The sequence below is a fragment of the Pantherophis guttatus genome, chromosome 3 (genome assembly GCF_059756535.1).
Source record: "Pantherophis guttatus breed Tessera chromosome 3, ASM5975653v1, whole genome shotgun sequence".
NCBI lineage: Eukaryota > Metazoa > Chordata > Lepidosauria > Squamata > Colubridae > Pantherophis > Pantherophis guttatus.
The window spans coordinates 104,534,783-104,559,503 of record NC_142065.1 but is presented as its reverse complement, the minus strand read 5'-3'; the positions used below and the strand labels follow the sequence as shown (position 1 = coordinate 104,559,503).

Sequence of the window (24,721 nt, the reverse complement as noted above, 5' to 3'; positions counted from 1 at the left end):
CTGTCCTAGCCTAACAACCTCAACTTGGAGTACTAGAATTGCTGTCACTAAGTAATGCAGTCACATGTTTCTTCTAACAATCACATTGCTTATAAGCAGAAAGTCCAATCTCAATTGTAGATAGGAGTCAAAAACTATCTGAATTGCGATTGAAATGCTATATGTCAGAAATATTCCATGGACTGGATTGGGAAACTTGAATTAAGCCAAATGGTTGGAAGCTTTCCACTCAAGAATTAGATTGTAACATTGAAGTATTAAGGTATACATGCATTCCCAAAAAGAGAAAAAAGAGAGATTTTAAGAGAGAAATACTTATTTCTATTTTTTTGTAATAATTTTATTAAGTTTTAGATGCAATAAAAAATAATCTATATATATAAAAGCAAAAAATACTCACGCCGTAATCACAAATCTCCAGAACCGTAAAGCCTACAAACTTGAAATTTGCCACATATGTTCCTCTTGGCTTCTACGTGCTCACTAAGAAAGGATTTTTTGAAATGACCATCAGAGCATTAGTATTTCCTATATTATGATTAACACACTCTGATGCTAAGGAGTTCTACTCCCCCTCCCTACCTGAAAAGAAATCTGTTCCAAATGCAAAAACACAAGCAGAGGAGAGGAGTTTTACTTGCACAGGAGCAACCAGGGGATAGGATAGGGGAGGCTTCTGTGGGGCAAGTCTGAGGGAGAGAAGGGGATAGGATAGGGGAGGTTTCTATGGAGCAAGCCTGAGGGAGAGAAGGGGGATAGGATAGGATAGGGTTCCATGGGGCAAGGCTGAAGGAGGGAAGGGGAGAGAAGAGGCCAATCGTAACTATTCATTAATTTTCAAGATTTAAATGTTGATTTAGCAAGCCCAATCACATAGTTTCGTAGCGAAGCACAGGTATCCAGCTAGTACAGACTAAAATAAGAAAAAAGTGCAAAAAAGAAAAGGAAAAAGAAGTCCTCCAATAAAGCAGCTTCCTACCTCATCATAATCTCTTCATCTTCTCTTAACAAATATAAAACTCACACATACCCCTTTCAGAGACCCCTATCTTGCAGTTTCCTTATGAAAAGCATTCACAAGGAGAACAACTTGTTTCGATCTTGTACTCTCTCTTTATCCAGAGAGGATTGTAGGAGTCAGTCTACTCATTGGCTCCTATTCATGGCTGCAAATGTTGGCTCCATTTTTTTCAGAGCCATCTTCAGTCCACCATCTTCTCCATAAATCACTCTTGTCTATATTTCTACATGTAGCCCTTTTTTACAGGAAAGAAGATGATAGGTTCGCTGCTGACAAAAATCAAAAGATTCCCAAGGGCCGTTATAATCTTTTTTTTCTCCACTTCTAATCACAAATTTTCATTTTTGTCTTTGCTTCCTCTGTTTTCTGTGCTCAAAAATAAGGGCTATCTCTTAATACTTAGAATATTTCATAAGGCTTTGTTTTGTTTTGATAAACTTTTGTTTATTTTGTTTCAGGATAATGATTTGGAGAAAATATTTTTTTCTCACTTGCTTACGTTTTCATGCCGCACATTGACCAGTTTATATAAGGTCTTCATTTCCTCTTTAACAGGTATATGTAACAGCTGAAAGTCGCTTTAACACATTGGCAGAACTAGTTCACCATCACTCAACGGTAGCTGATGGCCTCGTAACAACTTTGCACTACCCAGCACCCAAATGCAATAAGCCCACAGTCTATGGAGTGTCACCCATCCATGACAAATGGGAGATGGAAAGAACAGATATCACCATGAAGCACAAACTTGGGGGAGGACAATATGGTGAAGTGTATGTTGGGGTATGGAAGAAATATAACCTTACAGTTGCAGTGAAAACACTCAAGGTATGACTGCAGTCATGAGAGCATTGTGGTGTTATTGAAATGCATCTGAAGTGTACACTGCTAGGCCTAGAATACTTGTCTGTCTACTGATGTCATGAATATCAGGGGTTTGTGATTACAAAAGCACAAACCTTGCGAACTTGGGCTGTTTAGTATTGGCAGATTTTTAATGGTAGTCCTGAGCTTAAAATCATTCATGAAGAGATTGTCTGAAGTTGCAATAGTGCTGAAAAAAGTGACTTTCAACCAGTCATTGCATTTATCATAACATCCCTGTGATCACGTGATTGTGATTCAGGGGCTTGGCAATCAACATGCATTTGTGATGATTACAGCATCTCAGCAGCCAATTTCCGACAGGCAAAGTCAATGGGAGAAGCCAGATTTGCTTAACAACCATGGTAAATACATGATAAAATTGGGCACAATTCACTTAACGATCACATTGCTTAATAATGGAAGTTCCAGACTCCGTTATGGTCTTAAGTTGAGGACTATCTGTACAAATAGAGACGCTCTCCCTCCGTACATTTAGGAAATGGAAATTGCCTATTAAAACTGGCTGACATTTTCCTTCTTTCTGTAAGCTGGAAATTTCAAATTCTTGGTTAGGACAGCCACTGTGCATATACATATATATAACACATGCTATCAGTAACATGGATCCTGCATCTCAGTTTTGCTACAGTGCTTCGTTTCTATCTTGCTACGGCTCACAGGCTAATTCAGAGTATATATATAAAAAACCTTTCCTGCAGAGATTAACCTTCCAAAAAATGTACTTTCAAGCGAAAAGATGTTCCATCATTTGCTTGAGGTACCATATTTTCCGGCGTATAAGACAACTTTTTAACACATGAAAATCTTCTCAAAAGTCGGGTGTCGTTCTCTTGTAACCAGGCAGACCAGCCTGAAAGGCTCTGACAAGCCAAGCTCTGACCATCCCAGCTGAGGTGCCTGCTAATCAGGCAACTCAGCTGGGATCGCCAGAGCCATGTAAAAGGAAAAAGTTTTCCCCCTCCAGCTTGCTTACCTTAGCTGCTAGTTGCAACGCTTGCCTTGCTTCGCTTGCTTGCGATCCATTCCATCAGCAAGCAACTCCCTGCCTGCAATCAAGCAGGCGGGGAGTTGTGGACTTCAACTCCCAGAATTCCTCAGCTACAAAGCAAAGCTGGCTGAGGAATTCTGGGAGTTGAAGTCTACAAGTCTTAAAGTTGCCAAGGTTGGAGACCCCTGTTCTATTGGGTAAGTTTTTTTCCCCTTTGGGAGCTTTAAAAAAAATAGTTAATTGGGGGTTTTTTTAGTTGTTCTTTTTTAGACCTAGCCATTTAAAGTTTAGGAAGTTTTAAATTTAGCTTTCATATAAAAATAAAATAAAATAATATTTGTGCAGCTTTCTGAGATTTAGTGTGTTTCTGTAGTGTTTCACTCTAACTACACAAACACACTAAATCTCACAAAGCTGTATGTGGAATTTTGTGTGTGTAAAGTGTGAAAGTTGTTTTGGGGGGCTTTTTGTGGCTGTGTGAGGTTCCTGCTTGTTGCAGGGGCCATTTTGGGTCTAGCACAGCTGCTTTTACATTGTGGGTGAGCCAGTTGTGTTGTGTTGTGTGTGTGTAAAGTGTGAAAGTTGTTTTTTTGGGCTTTTTGTGGCTGTGTGAGGTTCCTGCTTGTTGCAGGGGCCATTTTGGGTCTAGCACAGGTGCTTTTACATTGTGGGTGAGCCAGTTGATGTTTTTTAATTTTTATTTGGTGTGCATTGGAAGAGGGGTAGTCTTATACAGCGAGTATAGCCCAAACCCTATATTTTAACAGGAAAAGTCGGGGGTCGTCTTATACGCCCAGTCTTATACGCTGGAAAATATGGTACTATTAATCCATTTGGAAAAGCTCAAATATTTGTAACTAAAGTATTACTTTCTGAAATATTTAATGTAAATTAAGAAATGATGTATCTGCGAATACCTATTTTGGGAGCAGATAACCAAGAATACCAGCTGGTCACTTCTGGAAATACAGTGCAACCAGTAGATAGACATTTTTGGATTTAGAAACATTCAGAAAGTCACGATTGCAGAAGTGTTGATCTCCTGAACATGATCTTTCCATTGTATGCTCCTACTTTCCTGTTATTATGGTTGAGTTGGCAACCAGGAAAAAAAGAGCTGGGAAATTGGATATGTACCTTGGTCTGTCATTTGCCCTCCTTGTAATAAGGCATCTGCTCCCAAATATCTGTGCAAATTAATTGGTGTTATTAAGAGGAGGCATGTCTTATCAAACTTCCAGGAAGATACTATGGAGGTAGAAGAGTTCTTGAAAGAAGCTTCTGTCATGAAGGAAATCAAGCATCCAAATCTAGTACAGTTATTAGGTAAGTGTACAAAACTGATCACACTTCTCTTTTTATTTAAATATATATTTGTTGCATTCCAACTGCACACATCAAACAGTTGAGGCATAGTATTTAAATTTTACTTGCTTTGGACCAGTTTGAACAAAACTCTAAATATGGAAAGCTTTCCTCTGATGAAATTGTGTTCACTGATCTTGCTCATTAGGCATGAGAGTTTTCTCTCCAGCTTTCCACACACTTGATTGATATACTATTAGAAAAGACTACATCTGCTTAAAGTAAACGACATCCCACTGCAATCTTTGCAGTTTTTGGTTCCTATGTTTTATGTGAAGGAAGGAAGGAAGGAAGGAAGGAATTAATTAATTAATGTGTGTTTGTTGGTTTTCCCTCAATCTATGAACCTGTGCAAATGTGTTTAAAGCAGTTCAGAGGTGGAATTGGCAGTTAAGGCCCCCTTGTTATTTTTCAAGCTTGAAAGTCATCTCTTAGTCTGCAAATGCCTAAAAGGAATGTTTTTTTTTAAAGTAGATTCAGAACCATGGTTAAAGCAAACAAAACCTCCAAGCTTCAACCAATTGTAACCCGCATTCCCAGCCCAAAATTTAGTGTAGTCTTTTGTCTGTTTATTCTCAATAAATAATCTCTTTTATTGCAATATATATTCCCACTTTTCTTCATAGCCATAAGAACTAGAAATATTATTATGGCCTCCAGATTATAGATTCATCTTGCTAATGGAAAAAAAAACAATTGCCACTGCTTCATGTGTATCAGAGCTGCGCCACCTGTTATCCACATTAGAGGCTTTGATGTGGATGTCTTTTTGCTAACAAATTTATCATTAAAATAAAGCAGAATGGTTTGTTGCTTAATTTTGATGGCAAACAGATTTTTCTATATAATCTGTCTTGCTGTTTTTTGTTTTGTTTTGTTTCTAATATCTAAGTAGAAAGTTATGGATGAGAGATTCCTGTCACCAGAAATAGAAAATGAACTCTTGAAGTAGTTTATTTGAAATTAAACCGAGGACCATATATAATTATAGGTAGTTTTTACTTAGCATTCATTTGTTCAGCAACTGTTCAAAGTTACAATGGCGTTGAAAATGGACTTATGACCAGTTTTGACAATTACTGATTAGATTTTATTGCAAAATTGTAGGTACATAAGGATTTACCAACTCTTCTATGTTTCTTCAGGTGTGTGCACCCTAGAACCCCCTTTTTATATAGTAACCGAATATATGCCCTATGGGAACCTGCTGGACTACCTACGAGAGTGCAATCGGGAAGAAGTGACTGCTGTTGTCTTGCTGTATATGGCCACCCAAATATCTTCTGCCATGGAGTACTTGGAGAAGAAGAATTTTATTCACAGGTCAGCAGAAAATCTTGACATTCAGTAAAGCAGGAATGTAGGAGGAATATAAGAATGCATCTGTGAATTGCAGTGCATTATCTTGAGGGTGAAGGTATAATAGAATTTGATTGATCAGACTTATTCCAAGCTAATTTGAATTGAAGGAAATCTCAGGGATCTTGCCCTAGTTTTATAATTGTTTTAATTTTGAGGACAAATAGCAAATTTCTTTCCACGGTAACGTAATGTATTATATATTTGAAAGCTCAGAAACCTATGTATATGTTTTGCCTCCAAATATGTCTCATCTTGACTGTAAGGTAAAGGTAAAGGTTTTCCCTGTCCAGTCATTTCTGACTCTAGGAGAACAGTGCTCATCTCTGTTTCTTAGCTGAGAGAGCCAGTATTGTCCGAAGATGTTTCCATGATCATGTGGCCAACATGATTATATGCTGAGATGCACAGGACCTTCCCTCCGAAGTGGTACCTATCTACTCGCATTTCAATGCATTTGAACTGCGGTCAAGAGCTGGGGCAAGAATGGGATATCTCCCCATTGTGCAGTGCTTGGGTCTTGAACCCAGGCTGTCAACTTTCCAACTGACAAGCTCAGTTGTAATTTAACCACTGAGCCATCACGCCCCCTATCTTGACTGTATAAGTGTTTTATGAATCTTTAGAGACTACATTTTATATTCTGAATTACTTCCACCATGTATACAATATATTGTTGGGCTAGAGTATTCTGTCATCAGAATTGGGCTAGATTTTCTATTGTCAGAATTGCTATTCTGTTGATACAGGCAAGAATATGAATTTTGAATAAAAAATATTTTAGGCAGAATTAAACATATCTTGTACATTTACTAGCTCTGAGCTTCAATTTCAAAGAAGAAAACATCACTCAAAAGGATGTATTGCTAAACTTAGTATATTATTAAAATCCAAACATCCATGTGAAATGGAAATTTAGGTGCAAGGTTTTGGCATAAATTTGAAATATTAAAAAGCAAACAATTTCAATATGGTGCCTTAATGTTATTAAGTTAGGAATACTAGAAGCTAAAAAAAGTTCTTAATTAGTGTAGGGATTCAGAATCTGTTGTGACCTAAATGTAATAAGATTTATCTGCCAAATGAATGAGAATCAGAATAAAATCTTAGTGTGTTTTAAATGGAATTCATTTTAAATGGAATTAAATACAACTCATACAGTGACCTCATATTTAATATTTTTTCTCTTGTAATCCATTAGCAGTTCAGAAGTAAATTTGGGAGACATTGTAGGAGCTGCACTAGAGACCTAGGAGAGCCATATGCTTTCCATACACCATTCCCTACAGGAGTGCATTTATATAGAACTAGTTCCACTGACAATGAGAAGATTCTTGAGTATCAGAATAGGAACAGGAAAAGATTAATTTGACCTCAGATTAAAATTATATGATTGTGAAAAAAAACTTCCTTTCTATTCTCTAGTGAAGAAGTCCCCCTTTTTATTTTGTAGGCTTTGCCTTCTTCTCCTGATGGCTCCAGTCACTGGAACTGATTTTAAAAATAGCAAACACCCATCAACAGCCATAATAAAGTAGTGATGGTTCATTGACACTGTGGGGCTGATTTTTGCTACAAGATTTCCCAGCAGATATAAAGCACTTGAGAAAGGGCCTGAATAAGCTGGCAAGTGTTTCATGGCTTATCTTCTATGTATGACCTCCAGGTTGCAACAGCCAGAATGTAGGGCAGGACAATTCATTGGGATGATTACTTAAATCTGGGAGGTGGACCATCTGTCCAAAGCTATCCTTGCTTCCAAAATCTTGCAGGAAGAAAACCGATTTGGCAAATCCCCGTATTCCCTATATTTTTGAGGAAGGAAAAGATCTTGCCCATAATTCTTTAAAATAACATGAGACAGATAAACAACATTTGCAACAGAAACTTACTTTTCATTCAGAGAACAGGCATTAACATTCCTACTGATCCTGTGCTGGGCAAAAACTGAAACATACTCATCCAGTCTCAACAAGATCAAATGACCTTCAATATGACACAAAAAAGATCTGTTTGGAAGACTACTTCAAGAAATTCTGTCATATCTAGAAAGCCAACTCAACTAGCAGACGTGCCTAGAACAACATTATAACTTCTGAGAAACTGAGTTAGATATCTGTCCTCCCCAGTGCATCAAGCATTTAATAAACATTAATGGTATAAAGCAAGTACAGTAGAACCTCTGGTCATGAACGCTTCTGACTATGACCAAATCAGGTTCTGACCAAAAAATTCACAACCCCCGCCCCCGGCGGTTGATTTCCCCTTCCACGCCATTTTTTTTGTAAGCGCCAAATTTCCAAAATTAGGTTCGGGTCACGACCAATTGGGTTGCGACCAAGGTTATGGACAAATTATGGTCATGATACCATTTTAAAAACTGTTCTTAGGAGCCTTCTTGATTTTTATTAATTGTTTCCAAGAAAAACAGAGATTGGACAGCAGAGTTAAACCTATATAGATTGATCAAATGGTGATCTGGCAATCATTATACCAGGTGACCTGTAGATATCCATAGGCTTAACATAGGCTAGCATTTACATTCCCATCAGATGCATACAGGTTTTCCTACAACAACAGCACCCAGTTTCGGTTCCAGGCAAACGACAACATTTACAGGAACAGCTTTATGGTTAAGCGAATCAAAAGCCCAACCAATGCTATATTTAAGGATCATGAAAGATGGAACATAAGTATAGGCTTTTTAAAGAACAATCAGAAAGGACATAAATAGAGGCAAGATCCTGAAGGGAAAACATTCAACACTTACAAAGGTGGTATGTATTCAAGGAATAAGTACATAAATAGTGCCTTGCTGGATCAGATCCCTGGCTCACCTAGTCTAGCAGTCTGTTCTCACAGTGGTCAGTTGATTGCACAATGAAGCCTACTAGTTTCCCCACAGATGTCCTTCAAAGGCAGGCAGTCACACTAATGTCAAGCCTAATAACCATTGATCCCAGATTTTCATGAATTGGTCCAGTTCTTTTTTGAAGCAAGTCAAGCTGGTAGCCAGCACCATCTCTTGATAGCAAATTCAAATATTAAATTGTGTGTTGCATAAAAAGAAAATCCTCTTGTGTATCCTAATTCTTTTAGGGTTCAGTTTCATTGGCTTATTTTTATTTATACTTTCTGTGGGGATTTCTTCTCTCCTTGTTGTTCTTTACTCATTGTTAACTCTTTCTGACCTGATGAATATTATTTTGCTAGGAATGTCTGTCAATAAATATGGTACTTACTTGAGTTATTCTTGTGAGTTTGTGCTTTTTCCATTACAGAACCATATTGCCAGTAAACACTGAATTGCTTATGTGCATAGAAAACATCTTGACAAGAACTGCAGGAATTGCCAAGGGTGATTTAGGATGCTTCAATAAAAAGCTACATAAATTAAAAACTGGCTGGAGATGCCAGTGTCTCCTTTCCATCACGATAGTTTATAAAGAGTTCATTGAATGTGTGGAAGCTGGCAGTATTTGCAGCAGGAAAGAATAGATCCTATACTCAAGATTTTTCTAAAGATGCTGGCGAAACGAATCATCTTGTTCATGAGTAGGAACAATAGATGTAGTCTTTCCCATTTTTAGAGCAAAAGCAATAACTTATTTTGCCATCCCCATAATCTGTAGATCTGCATTGTGTGTTCCCATTAATATCAAGTATTCCTAGTACATTCTAGAAGATAAAACTGCTCAGAGGTAAAATCATCCAAATTGCGGTTCTCTGATCTGGTTGAAATTGTGTATGGAACCTGCTGATATGCCTAATTGCATTATCAAACAAGCTCCACCTTTAGTTGGAAATTCAAATTTCCTGCCTGCATAGCCAATTAGGATTGGTTTATTTGTTTTTGTGCCTTTGAGTCAATGTTGACTTGTAATTTTCTTGGCAAGTTTTCAGAAGTGGTTTCCCATTGCTTCCCTCCTAGGACTGTCTAGCCCAAGGTTACCCAACTGATTTCATGCCTAAGGCAAGATTAGAACTCATGATATCCTGGTTTCTAGCCCAATGCTTATCTATTACATTCTTACATTTAGACTCAAAATTTTCATATATTTTTAATAGGATTTTAAACAATTCGTAAGGATTTTTATAATTAGCTTCTCAATCTTAATGGTAATTAATCTGATTCCTTGGTGCGTTTGCAACGTTCCAAAATCAACATTCCACTCATTCTTTTACTGTTCATTTCAAAATAAAAAAAATCTTCAAATTCTTAAACTTACATAAAATTTCTTTCACTAGGGATTGAAGGAAAATCATACCGAAAAATGAAATGTGTCATTCTAAAATTTCTTGGTTTCCCAAAAGCAGTTAACAAGGCATTTCCTGAAATAATTAAGAGGAAATGTATGAACTCAATGTCTGTTTGAAGGCTCCGAACTGCTGCTTAGGCAAAGCTGAGTTTCTTTTGACTTCCAGATCTCTGAAACCCACCAAAGACTGCTGCTTTATGGTCTCACAAGGAGACTCTGTAAGGACCACTTGTGGGTGATCTTGGTTCTCTCCTTGATCTAGAGAAGAGTTTGGGGAACCAAACTTTTCTGCTGCAACCATGGGCTATGCCCTCCGCTACTTTATCTGCTATTACTATTACTTACCTAGAATTCCTGAATGAATGTTTTATTGAAGAAATATATTGTATTTATTGTAGATTCTCACAGTTCCAAAATTGGGGATCTCAGAAGTCATTATTTAACAATTTCCAGTTTATCTCCATGAATCCAGTCTTAAAATATTTGTATGCCTCCTCTAACATCCTAGTATGGACCAGTCATACACTTTCAGGATATTTGTGGGGGATATAGAAAGAGGAAGAAATGTTGGATATGTTCGCCGCCTTATTTCTAAAAATAATAAAGATGGGATACAAATAAATGAATAAAATAGAGGTGCTAATTTTCTCGTATTTTTTGCTTATATAGGGATCTAGCAGCTCGGAATTGTTTGGTGGGAGAAAATCACGTGGTGAAAGTAGCTGACTTTGGATTAAGCAGACTGATGACAGGAGACACATATACAGCTCATGCTGGAGCAAAGTTTCCTATCAAATGGACAGCACCGGAAAGTCTGGCCTATAACACATTCTCAATCAAATCAGATGTTTGGGGTAAGAGAAAAAGTCCTTTAGTACAGAGTTCTTTTATGTATCAGTAAGTAAATCAGGATTATAAAGTTACATTGGGCTATTTTTATATTCTCAGGATAGTATTTCTTTAGTTAAGAAGTTCAATATACCTTGATAAGAAGAATCAGTGTTGTTTAAACAATGCAGCTTTAAACATTCTTGCTTAATTTGCAGCTTTTGGAGTATTGCTGTGGGAGATTGCCACTTATGGAATGTCCCCCTATCCTGGCATTGACCTTTCTCAAGTTTATGATCTGTTGGAGAAAGGTTACAGGATGGAACAGCCTGAAGGTTGCCCACCAAAGGTCTATGAACTCATGAGAGCATGTGAGTAGAATGCTCTGATTTTTATTTTACAAGCAAATGTAAATTGAAAAAATGCAACTGGAAGTCTTGGTAACTTTTCCAAGTACATTTAGCATTTATTATTATATATGATAATAAGTTTGTTGATATACAGGCAGTTTCTTGTGAACAGAAAAACTGTTACTAGTGGACAGCTTCTGTAAAACTGAATGGTCCTTAAATTGATTTCTGTTGAGGAGGTTGAATAAATGTTTCATGTTTCCTAATATGACTGGAATAGAATTGATAGAAAATCATGGTACATAACTTCATGATTACAGGGACAAAACCATTTAAGATCCTTTTAAAACACAGATATGGACTCATTCAGTAGCCTGTCAAGGAAACTGTGTTACCTTTGCTCCCTTATTGTAGTGTGCTACGTCCTCTTAAAAATACAATGTGTTTAACAGAGATGAGGAAATCTCCTGAACAGTATAGGTTTTGGTATGGGTGTCTGCAATAAAAAGAGAATTGCTGAAAATTGGATGGGATCCCCTGACCTTCTGAATATGTTTGGAAACAGGCTTTTCCCCCCTCCCACCCCAAATTTTTATTTGACTTCACTGGAACAAATGGGTTTATATGGAGTTTTAAGATTCCTCTGCTGTTTTTAATATTAGTAAACGGGTGAATGACCCAATAACAATATCAAAATAAATTTCTAAGTTCAACACTGGATCTAGATTTGTGGATTATCCAATAGACATCCAAGTTATGTCAAATCTTAAATTTAGTCAAAATAATATGTGCAAAAATTTAGTAAAAATTACATTGCACTCCAGGAGGATCTGAGATTTTTTAAAAAAGGTCCAGGATGGAGATGTGTGTGTGCATGCATGCATACATTTACACATATAAACATATGCACACTTATAGATACTGTAGAAGAAATCATAGTGTGTGTGTCTTTGTGTGTGTGTATAAATATAATTAAGCTCCATGGATAGTGAAGGTTAACACTCATGGAGTTATTAAGAAAGGATGGCAAAGATCAAATACCATATATATTTATTATGAAGTAGAAATACAGATAGTCCTCAACTTACAACCACAATTGGGACTAGAATCTCAGTTATTGAGCAAAGCAGTCAATAAGAGAGATGTCATATGATTGCCCACATGACTGCTTTTGTCAGTGACTGAAGTCCCAGCATTCCTACTTGCAATCATTAATTTATCTTGTAGGTTAAGTGGATGGAATCCCATGTAAAGAGTGTGGGGTGCCTGAGGGTGGGGTGGGGGACTTTGGAGAGCCCAGCACAGGTTTCTCAGGAGTGTCTTTCCAGTCCAGTATTGAAAATCCTGCTTGCAGCGAGAATTTTCAGTGCCAGAGTGGAGAGACACTCTTGGTGGCCTGTGCTGGGCTTCCCAGAGCCTTGTCCATCTTCCTGAGGCACCCCAAGCTCATTATAGCTGCTTCTGCTGTGATGCTGCTATCAGGTTGTCAAGTGCTCAGGTCCTAATCATGTGACATTTACATGATTGCATATTTGAATTTACTTGCACAAAGTGTTTTATTTGAATATCAAAATGTAACTACAAAATTTAAAGAACTAATAAATAGCCAAACACACAAAAACAAACAGGAACATATTAAAATTAAAACTGCATCATATTCAAAGGAGAGTAGCAGTCCCAGTGTAAAAAATAGAAATTTTAAAAAAAGTAGCTTTAGCCTATATCTAAAGCAGATTTTAATTTAGTATTTAAAAGGTCTTAGAATTGAGAAAATCCAGGTGCCCAATTTTTAACCCTACTTTAAATGGTAAAGGAATCTGGGTCACTCCTTGAATTAATATACAGACATTTCATTTTATTTATTTATACAATGCTTAGCGCATTGTAAGCCGCCCTGAGTCTCCGGAGAAGGGCGGCATATAAATCAAATTTAAAAAAAAATATTATTAGACTTAAACACCTCATCTCACTGTTAAAGTGATTCTGGGTGCTGGAAATACATAACTTTAGACATGCCATTCTAAATATGCCAATTCATTGAGAAATTTTCCATTAAAAATCAATGCTTTGAAGTAGACCTGGAAGTTAAAAAATAAGTATTATCAATTTTATAGATCTACTGCTAGTCGTTGACTTACAACTGTTCGTTTACTGACCATTCAAAGTTACAACAGCACTGAAAAAGGTGACTTATCACCATTTTTCACAGTTACAACCTTTGAAGCATTCCCAAGGTCACGTTATCAGAATTCAGATATTTATAGATGGTTGCAGTGTCCCAAGGTCATGCAATCATTTTTTGCAATCTTCTGACAAGCAAAGTTAATGGGAAAGCCAAACCCACTTAACAACTATGGTGCTAACTTAACAAGTATGGTGATTTACTTAACTGTGGCAAGAAAGGTCATAAAATGCGGTAAAAATAACTTTTGGGCTCAATTATAATCGTAAGTCGAGAACTACCTATATTTCAGGCAATGACCACCTGGGCCAGTTGAAATTTTCAGAAATATTTTTTCAAGATATTAAGTGGAATAAGTACAACTTTTAAGGTGGAAGAGAATGATAATCCTAAGGATGTACGATATCGTTTTGTTCTACCTTAAAAACTAACTAGTTAAAATGAGAGCACTAAAAACAGCTACAAATCAACCGGGAAGTTAAATATTCTACTATTCTACTGGAAAAAAGGTAAAATTAAAGCATCTGGATTCTTTTGGTCAGAAAAAAAGACCAAAAAATTGTGTTTAGTTAAGTTATAAATGGTGCTTGAGAGTTCTAAATTTTTTCAATTACCCATTTGCTGCTATTAGAAGAAATTTGTAAAGGTTCAAAGTAAATGAAAACATATTTATTTGTCGTGTAGCAGTTCAGTGTTGTTCTGACCAGCAACTTACATTACTTTAATTGAGTTTAGCTAATTATGTGTAGAATGGCCAGCTATTATTCATCATAAATAAATGGAACCTTCAGCATCATAAATACCAGACATTCAAGATAAAGAAGATTTTTACTTTCAGGCCCTTTTTCTGGGTCTTCCAAAAATATCTGGCTGATCAGTACTAGAAAGGGAATACCAGACTACACAGCTATATCAAGGTATTTCTTACATTCAGAAATGTTGGCAGTAATTTTAAGATATTTGAGAAGTAGAATGCAATAAACCATGATAAGAACGTTAAAAATGTTGCCAGAGTTACAGTGGAAGACACTTTTGCTCCAGAATAGTGGGAATTAGAGTGCAAATTCTAATGGAAATAGTAATTCCCTGCTGCTTTTTATTATTATTGTAGGCTGGAAATGGAATCCCCTAGATAGACCTTCATTTGCTGAAACTCACCAAGCTTTTGAAACCATGTTTCATGATTCTAGCATTTCTGAAGGTAAGGACCTGTTTGCTAACTTATTCTGAAGTTTCTATGATATTTTTGAAATAAGCTTTTCTTTTTTTTTTTTTTTTGCTTCCCCAATGTAATCAAAATAATTTGAGTACCTTTTGTTAGGCTACTGGATTTCTACTATAAAACAATCTAGACAATTGTCCAGTTCAAACCTATACTAAATGTTAGAATTACAAAGTTGAGCCACTAGAAGACTTGCACACAAACCTAAGGCTGTGAGTTATCCTCATTCTCACTTAGCTTTTAATGTGTGAAGGAAGAGATTTTAAATCTTGTGTTTATTATTTTTCCTCATCTGTTAATTGTGGGGGGAAGAATATACAAGCCAAAGCATGTATTCATTTATTCTAACAAGTATGCACTTTTTCTGTGTATTTTTTCCCAAATCATGCTGTGTGCATCTATGGTTTTTTTTTTTAAATCAACAGTGATACAAAATTATTGAATCAATTTTCCTTGCAAACAACTAGTTGTGGTCCGGTCCACTTATTAATTTGAGAATAATGGTTTAAATTAGTCTTATCAAGTTCTTTTCCCCTAGTTCAGAGCAAGGAAACTATGAAACATACGATTCCCATACGAGGTTCTATAAAGAGAAACAGTTGCTCCAATGAGTCACACTTAGATGCTGTGTTCTTATTTCTGCACATTCTAAAAAAAATTTTCAAATAAAATTCAAGATATTCTATAATTCTGTTGTTTGATTCTTTAGAAACCATACTTCAGAATTGTTAGAGTCTGAAAAAGTCTGTTGCTAACTAGCTATTAGTACTATATTATATGGTGTAATATCGTGATGGTGAACTTATAGCATGCGTGTCCGAAGTGGCACGGGGAGCCATGTCGCCTGGCATGCGCGGCATCGCCCGTTCCTCTTCCGGGTTTCTGGTGTGCATGCGCATGCGAGGAACAACTGGCCTTTGTGTGTGCAGCAGTGCCGGAAACTGGAAGAGCTGGTCTTCCGTTTTCTGGCACGCACATGCACGCCAGAAAGTGGAAGACTTGTGCGCAGGAAACAAGAAGTACCTTATCTGGCATGCACATGCCCACTGGGCAGCTCCTCTTCCTGGCTATGACCCTGATGAGCGTGAGTGCTCACGAAGCGCTCTGTTTTTGGCACTCAGTGCCGAAAAGGTTTTCCATCACTGGCCTAATATATTGCTTCTTTGGCATTTTGAAATCATTAAAACTATCTCATTATGCAACTGAATATATACTGAATATACTTCACAGTATCATCTCTTATTAGCACCAGCTCTTTCTTTCTCTTTCCTTTGCTGCTCTCTATTTCAGTAGGGTAACAGTTATTTATTTATTTATTTGTTTGTTTGTTTGTTTGTTTGTTTGTTTGTTTGTTTGTTATTTAAATTTTTATACCGCCCTTCTCCCAAGGGACTCAGGGCGGTGCACAGCCACAATAAAACACATATTTCCATAAAGTTTAAAAACAGTTTAAAACATATTAAATAATTTGGCCCTTATATTAAAAAACAAAGAGCTTACAAAGAGCTTTAGAAAAACTGTTGCCTAAACTTGTTGCAATCAGGATTTAGACCTGGACATAGAATTGAAACCATATTTTTCATCTTCAGATCACTTGATTATGCTAATCCAAACCTTTTGGCAGTATTTGGTACTATGTGATGCTTACTGGACCACCTACTTTATTATTTATTTATTACATTTATATTCTGCCTCAATCAATATTGATAGTTGAAGTAACTACAGTGGGGCAAAAAAGTATTTAGTCAGCCACCAGTTGTGCAAGTTCTCCCACTTAAAAAGATAAGAGAGGCCTGTAATTGACATCATAGGTAGACCTCAACTATGAGAGACAAAATGAGAAAACAAATCCAGACAATCACATTGTCTGATTTGGAAAGAATTTATTTGCAAATTATGGTGGAAAATAAGCATTTGGTCAATATCAAAAGTTCATCTCAATACTTTGTTATATATCCTTTGTTGGCAATGACAGAGGTCAAACGTTTTCTGTAAGTCTTCACAAGGTTGGCACACACTGTTGCTGGTATGTTGGCCCATTCCTCCATGCAGATCTCCTCTAGAGCAGTGATGTTTTGGGGCTGTCGCTGGGCAACACGGACTTTCAACTCCCTCCAAAGGTTTTCTATGGGGTTGAGATCTGGAGATTGGCTAGGCCACTCTAGGACCTTGAAATGCTTCTTACGAAGCCACTCCTTCATTGCCCGGGCAGTGTGTTTGGGATCATTGTCATGCTGAAAGACCCAGCCACGTTTCATCTTCAATGCCCTTGCTGATGGAAGGAGGTTTGCACTCAAAATCTTACGATACATGGCCCCATTCATTCTTTCCTGTACACGGATCAGTCGTCCTGGTCCCTTTGCAGAGAAACAGCCCCAAAGCATGATGTTGCCACCCCCATGCTTCACATTAGGTATGGTGTTCTTTGGATGCAACTCAGCATTCTCTCTCCTCCAAACACGACGAGTTGTGTTTCTACCAAACAGTTCTACTTTGGTTTCATCTGACCATATGACATTCTCCCAATCTTCTTCTGAATCATCCAAATGCTCTCTAGCAAACTTCAGACGGGCCCGGACATGTACTGGCTTAAGCAGGGGGACACGTCTGGCACTGCAGGATCTGAGTCCCTGGCGGCGTAGTGTGTTACTTATGGTAGCCTTTGTTACGTTGGTCCCAGCTCTCTGCAGGTCATTCACTAGGTCCCCCCGTGTGGTTCTGGGATTTTTGCTCACTGTTCTTGTGATCATTTTGACCCCATGGGGTGAGATCTTGCGTGGAGCCCCAGATCGAGGGAGATTATCAGTGGTCTTGTATGTCTTCCATTTTCTAATTATTGCTCCCACAGTTGATTTCTTCACACCAAGCTGCTTGCCTATTGCAGATTCAGTCTTCCCAGCCTGGTGCAGGTCTACAATTTTGTTTCTGGTGTCCTTCGACAGCTCTTTGGTCTTCACCATAGTGGAGTTTGGAGTGTGACTGTTTGAGGTTGTGGACAGGTGTCTTTTATACTGATAACAAATTCAAACAGGTGCCATTAATACAGGTAATGAGTGGAGGACAGAGGAGCCTCTTAAAAAAGAAGTTACAGGTCTGTGAGAGCCAGAAATCCTCCTTGTTTGTAGGTGACCAAATACTTATTTTCCACCATAATTTGCAAATAAATTCTTTCCAAATCAGACAATGTGATTGTCTGGATTTGTTTTCTCATTTTGTCTCTCATAGTTGAGGTCTACCTATGATGACAATTACAGGCCTCTCTCATCTTTTTAAGTGGGAGAATTTGCACAATTGGTGGCTGACTAAATACTTTTTTGCCCCACTGTATATTATGGTGGTTGTGTTCCTTCCTGAGTGGGAGAGTCCAGTTAATTGTTATAGAATGGGTTCTTGTGCAATCTATCACATGCTGCTTCAGGGCTTGGTCTTATACCTAATTGTGCCATTTATGCAGTATGAAATCTACTTGTGCATCCCTATGGCCAAACGTGGGTTGCAGTGAAAGCCCTGATCCATCATCTGTTGCCTGTCAGGGCCTGGATGTGGAATAACTGATTCAGATTTAGCCCTGGCAAGAAAAAGAGGGTATTCATTTAGAAACCCACCAATTCTGCTATAATACATTGATTATATCGTTTTTTACTCTCAGTGAAATTGCTTCCCCATTGGGAGCAGACCTGCACTTTGATAGTCCTCAAAGCTCCTGTTAGAACGATAGGTGGACATTATAACCAGGAAAGCATTTGTCCACCTTCGGTTGTTGAACTGAATGTAACCTTACCTAGATGGGACACTGAAGATAGTTGCTCTTACATCTCCCTTATGGATTATTATAATTTCATTCAGGGCTGTTGTTGAACACTATCTGGAAATTTCAGTTGGGCAATCCCAATACTGGCATATAATATCATTGCAGTAGGAAGTGCACAGGCTAATAATATAGTTCCAAATGGCATTTCATTGTGCCAGTCATTATATATAAAGCCCTATGTACCTTGCATTTCTTCAAGTCCACTCATCCTATATAGATCTGCCCATCAAGTCTGAGAGCATGGAAAATGTGTGCAAAAGATCCAAACTATGTAAGGTACGGTGACAATGGTCCTCAAAATAAGTATTCTTTGTAAGAGCAGCACACCTCTGGAATAGGTTGTCCCCGAGGCAACATAACATTCCAAAAACTTCACTGTTTCAAAAGGCATTTGTGTCGCAGGGAACATTTAATCATTTCCATGGTTAATAATAAACTTTTGATTGCAGTCGTATACCATGTTGGTTTTGTTGTACACGTTGTACAGTACTTTATTGTTGCGTTGACTTCAGCTGATTCTCCTCTTGCTTAGATTTGGTTGACTGAAGCAACTTGTAATTAATGAATACAAATTATTTCATGCATGTTTATTACAGAAGTGGCAGAAGAACTTGGAAGGACCGCATCTTCTTCTTCAATAGTTCCATATTTGCCTCGATTACCTATACTTCCTTCCAAGACTAGAACCTTAAAAAAACAAACAGAAAACAAAGAGAATATTGAAGGAGCACAGGAGATCATAGAGCACTCTGCATCAAGTTCTGCTCCAGGTATGTTATTTGAGTGGTCCAGACTCAGGGACTCAGGTCCTGGGAAATAATATTTCAAAGAAAGGGAAAGAGAAAAATTGGATTACAACTAACATTGCAGCACATGATTTCTCATCTTCTCAAAAAAAAATTCTTGAAATCTAATGTGAATGGTGCACCAATCTTCTGGAACAGGTTTAAATATCCATAAGTAATTAAAATGAGGATTACATTTGTTCTGCTGGTGAATAGACATAAAAAGTGGATACATCCGTCTGTATTTATGGATGGTGGAGGAAGCAGAATATCTGGTCAGCTATTTAGATTATATATTAGATCAGTTTGAATGTGCGAGCTCCTAAATTAATCTGACTTTTGTATTAAAAGCAATGTCGTAGTAATATTTCCCCCCTAATATTTCCCCTCCTAAATCCAGTCAATTGTAGATTAACTGCTTTTCTTGCTAAGAATGCAGTAATAACCATAATAAAACAGAAGAAATTTAAGCAACATAATATAGAGAAATTTACTCATTTGTATAATATGCTAGTGAATATCTGAAATCAATATATATCACTGGAGTCAAGATAAGGAGAGAAGACTAGGAAATTAAAAGTAAGGAAGGGCTGTGCCAGATATCAGTGATGTATCCATGACCACATATCCTGATTGCTGAGAGGAAAAAGAAACCTTTTAAATATGCTTTCCCTCACAGCAAAGAGCACAGACTCAAGATTTCTAAGGCTTCAGTGCCACTTATCAATTCTTCTGCTTTTGCTGGGCAAAAAGGATAATTCTGCAGACCAAATCCCATTCTTCTATTTCTTTTAAAAGTTAAATAATAGTATTTCTCTGGTGAACAGCAAGGCTGTTTCCTCTCCTTTCAGTGTGAGGGAGGCACAAAGTTACTGCATCACCATGAACAGCAGACTTTTCTGTTCTTTTGTCTAGGTTTTATCAGAAGCACACAGCAGACCAGCGGATCCCCAGCACTACCTCGTAAACAGAGAGACAAGTCACCTAGTGGCCTGTTAGAAGATACTAGAGAAACTACCTTTACCAGAGACAGAAAAGGTGGTTTCTTTAGCTCGTTTATGAAAAAGAAAAACGCCCCTACACCTCCCAAACGCAGCAGTTCCTTCCGTGAAATGGAAAACCAGGCTCATAAGAAGTATGAATTAACGGGTAATTTTTCCGGAGTTGGTCCATTGCAGCATATTGATGGATTTTCATTTACTCCCTCCCAGCAAGATGGAAATCTTTGCTTATCCAAGTGTTACATTGGGAGCTTTGCACAGCGGAACTTCTATGGGGAAGATGGTGGTGGTGGCAGCAGCAGTGGGGGCACAAGCATTGGAAGTGGTTGGTCAGGCCTCACAGGCTTCTTTACACCTCGCCTGATTAAAAAGACATTTGGTTTACGAGCTGGGAGGCCCACTGGAGGTGATGAAGCTTCAAAACCTTTTCCTCGATCAAACTCCACATCTTCCATGTCTGCAGGTCTTCCTGAGCAGGAGAGAATGGCAATGACTCTTCCCCGAAATTGCCACAGGTCCAAAGTTCAACTGGAAAGGACAGTATCCACTTCCTCCGAGCCCGAGGAGAACACAGACAAGTCCAATGATCTTCTCCCTAAAAGGTGTGAAGATATTCATACGCTGACCAGAAGCCGACCAAAAACTAAACTGCTGCCGAGGGGTGCTACAGCTGTTCCTCTCAGGACTCCTTCTCTGGACACATCTGTTTCAGAGAAGGATTGTCAAGGGCCAACAGCAGCAGCAAGCCTGAAAAGCAAAGAAAAAAACAGTGGGATACGACAAGGTTCAGTAGAAGGAGAAGAAAAACCAGGCTGGCCTTCTCCAGCCAAGGCTGCAGCAATACTTCCAACCACTCATAATCACAAAGTGCCCGTTCTCATCTCACCTACTTTAAAGCATACACCAGCTGAGGTGCAGCTCATTGGCACAGACTCTCAGGGGAATCGGTTCAAGCTCTTATCTGAGCATCAGGGCACTGCTTCTAGTGACAGGGATAGACCCAGACGGATAAAACCAAAGTGTGCTCCACCTCCTCCTCCGCCTCCGCCACCACAAGGAGTCCTGAGGCTCCTTCATCAGCCTCCAGGTACCTCAGATACAGTAGAAGAGTTGGATAATGGAGCATTGGTACAGCATGGGCAAGATAGTGAGGGCAGCAAAAAGGTAACAGTGGCACCTACTGGTGGAAAAGCTGGAAGGCCAATAATGCCTCCACCTCAAGTGCCTTTGCCATTGTCTTCGTCACCTGCTAAAATGGCAAATGGCACAGCGGGAGCTAAAGTTGCTCTGAGAAAGACCAAACAGACAGCTGAGAGAATCTCAGCAGACAAGATCAGCAAAGAGGCGCTTTTGGAATGTGCAGACCTCCTCTCCAGTGCCATTGCAGAGCCTACCACAAATAGCCAGCTGGTGGATACTGGGCACCAACTATTAGATTACTGTTCAGGTTATGTGGATTGCATCCCCCAAACGCGCAACAAATTTGCCTTCCGGGAAGCCGTAAGCAAACTGGAACTTAGCCTGCAGGAACTGCAGGTGTCGTCGATGGCTGCTAATCTGCCTGGAGCAAATCCTGTACTTAATAACTTATTGTCTTGTGTTCAAGAAATCAGTGATGTTGTTCAGAGGTAGCTACTGTCAAACCATCTGCTTAGGAGGAAAAAAAAGTTCACAAAATTGAGAGAAGAGTCAGAGTGACTTCTTCTAATCATTTTTTCCCTATGTTAATGTTTTGAAAGAAGAGACTGATACTTGAGTAAGTTTTATGTGAAGTACCTCAGATCACTGAGCTCACATGTTTACAGGTTCATCTCAGTACATGGGGCAGATAAGAGGGAAGCAAAGTTTCACAGGGGTCAGATGATTGCAGCTGAGGCAGGAAAAATATTGAGAATTTGCCTTGGTGAGAAAATTGCAAAAATAGAGCCTGTGCTCTTGTTCACTTCTGGGAGGAAGGAGATTCCATGAAGGTACCTTTGGTTTGATAAGGTGCTTTATTCTCTTTGATGCTTTTCCAGTTGATTAGAATTACTGGACAAGAGATGGGGTTCTTTTTCTGCACTACTCTGTATTTTAACTTTCTGAGGTCATATCAGAAAGGCTTAGAGGTGCCATTGGAAGTCAACTAGATCTTTCCAAGAAAGAGAGGATAATTTTGAGAGAAAGTCTTTTATATTTAAAAAAAAAAGATTGGCACTGTAGGAAGTGCATGTACTAGCCTGTCTGGTAGACCTTCTGCAGTGCAATTGGTTGCTGTAATCATAGATGCAAAAAGGGAAAACAAAAGAGCTGGAATATGAAATGCATCCCCCTTTATCATCCCCATATCATATTAATCACTCACACGTTCACTCTTTCACAGCATCTTGAATGACAATTTAAGCAGACTTGCCACTGGATTTCACACAATCACACCTTAGACTCAAACTGCGGTCATCACCATGTGGGTAGCATAGCATGGTTAGCTAACCAATGGCAATCACTTGAGTTCTTTGGAGGATAGCATGCCCAAGAAACTTAATTTATCTCTGACGTTGAACTTTGGTACAGTTGTGGCTTTGCTATACCTTGAGGAGCTCTTTTGAATTAAAAACACTGCAGAATGCTGCTAGTGTTCTCTACATTCCTATTTTAATTGTGCTTACCTTAATGTCATTTCTTTTTGAGAAAACTAGAGACCTGAGGCCTTCATATTTTCTAGTAGAACTATAAATTTGCTCTTGGAATACCAGTTCAGGTGTATTGCTGATATGGATTCTTTGTTTAGATTTTTGCTTTATTTATAGTTTCAAGACACTGCCTGCACATGGATTCATTATAAGTGATTAGTCTATAAACATGCTGCCATCTCCCTTCAAGTAGTCCAGTTGCAAAACTCATTCATCTTCTAAAGTCAGCTTGCTACGGGACCACTAATTTTAAAGATCCACTGATGTTAAGTAAATGATACTGGGTTTTTTCTGTGATTAATGTGACTTTAAACTAGCATTTGCACCACACATTTGCTTCTGAAAGATAGAGAAATCAGGCTATATGCTTCCATGAGGCCTCTTTTTTTGTTTATCCCAGATCCCCTGAACTCATTCTGTTTATTGAAATTCAGCAACAAACTGTGGAAAAATGGAGCTGTGGTTTCCCATTAATTTTTTTGTCAAGAAACAAAACAAGGAAGATATTTGATATTTGAAAGGCTTAATAGAAAGAAATCATGGAGTCCCTGTTTGAAATGTCTTGGGAATCCTGATTCACCCCACCCCACCCCACATAACATGGTGATACCATTTTGTTCTCTGGAGCTGTTGGCTACCAATAATTAGATATGGTATGGTCTCAGTCACAAGTGGGTTCATTTCAGCCTTAAACCATACATAAATGGAAGGTTTTTTAGCCTTACTGTCTGGAGAAGGAGATTAAAAGCACATTCATACTAGCCAGAATCCTGCCATTAAGTTTTCCACAAATTACACTGAACAAGCAGTATTATTAGAGGAGGGAAAACTCACAGAATGAAAGCACATTTGGGTTCCATTTCTGATTCAGAACAATAAGGTCTACACATAGTGGAGAATAAGCAGGTTCCACAATGCTTCAGATCCAAAGGGGGAAATGCTAAAGAGCATCCAGAGCTACTCACATAGTATTTGTTTTCAGTTTCTTTTTTTCTTAGGATTATGCGATAGCTAACACGCCAGCATGCAGAGGTTTTAAGTAGTTTTCAATGGGTTCTATGGGAGTGTTTCCCCTATCTGGAATCATTATTCCCATTTTGAATCCAAACTATTGCACAGCCTTAGAGAACAGTACATGCTGCAGATGTCCAGTGCACAATTTCTTCCATTTCTGAGCAAGAAAAAAATGGATATCTATACATGTGTCTACAATAATCGCATTGACATAAGGGGATACCCATTCTCATCATGCAGACAATTTTTTTTCTTGATGGCTTTTGGAATTGGCTTCTGGTGCCCATTGTGTCTTCAGTTACTGTTCTGCTTTCCTGAGAGAATTCTGAATTTGAGTTATTCGTATACTATTTACATGTTGGACAATGGTTTATATAGTATGTTTACGTTCACCATATGCTGCTCTTAATACAAAATCTGTTTTAAAAATGCAAGGGCCTGCAACTTTATATTTGCCTGGGATCTTAGATCTGGGATCTAAAAATCTTTCCCTCACAGAGTTCTAATTCTGTTGTCACTGAAATTACTGTTCCAAAATAAATTGACTTTGTTCTGGTAAGTAACAAGTAGCTTGAGGTGGGGAAAATGTACTTCTCTGATATTTCACATGTACACACACACACACACACACACACACACCCCTACCTTCCAGGTATATACTGCAGTTCATGTCTGCAGACTTCTTTTGCACCAGACTGTTAAAATCATCCAGTTTGTCATAGAATTGTAGATTATATCATTGACATAGTTTATTTAGACCATTGAGTCCAATCCCTGACAAATGTTTGCTCAGATTATACTAGATTTCCAGTGAATGGAAACTCTACTATTTCACAAAAACTGATTTGACTGTTGAACTGGTCCTCCTATTTGAAAATTATTCTAACATTCAGCAGGAATACGGCTTGCTGAAAATTAAGACCATTTTTCTGTGCCCTGGTATTTATTCCCTTCTGAGACGTCTTTTGTCAAGACTAAG

General features: G+C 38.2%; 1 protein-coding gene across 2 annotated transcripts in view; it reads left to right on the top strand.

Moving 5' to 3' along the window:
• The window catches only part of ABL2 (ABL proto-oncogene 2, non-receptor tyrosine kinase), a 59,525-nt gene extending 36,735 nt beyond the window's left edge, over positions 1–22,790 (top strand). For both annotated transcript variants that reach the window (XM_034409715.3, XM_034409714.3), the window contains exons 4-11: positions 1,577–1,849; positions 4,139–4,223; positions 5,408–5,585; positions 10,550–10,734; positions 10,927–11,079; positions 14,352–14,441; positions 18,870–19,043; positions 19,974–22,790. In XM_034409715.3, coding sequence (XP_034265606.2) covers positions 1,577–1,849; positions 4,139–4,223; positions 5,408–5,585; positions 10,550–10,734; positions 10,927–11,079; positions 14,352–14,441; positions 18,870–19,043; positions 19,974–21,691 — 2,856 coding nt within the window. In that variant the 3' untranslated portion in view covers positions 21,692–22,790. The remainder of the gene's footprint in view (positions 1–1,576; positions 1,850–4,138; positions 4,224–5,407; positions 5,586–10,549; positions 10,735–10,926; positions 11,080–14,351; positions 14,442–18,869; positions 19,044–19,973) is intronic.
• Positions 22,791–24,721: the final 1,931 nt, after the last annotated feature.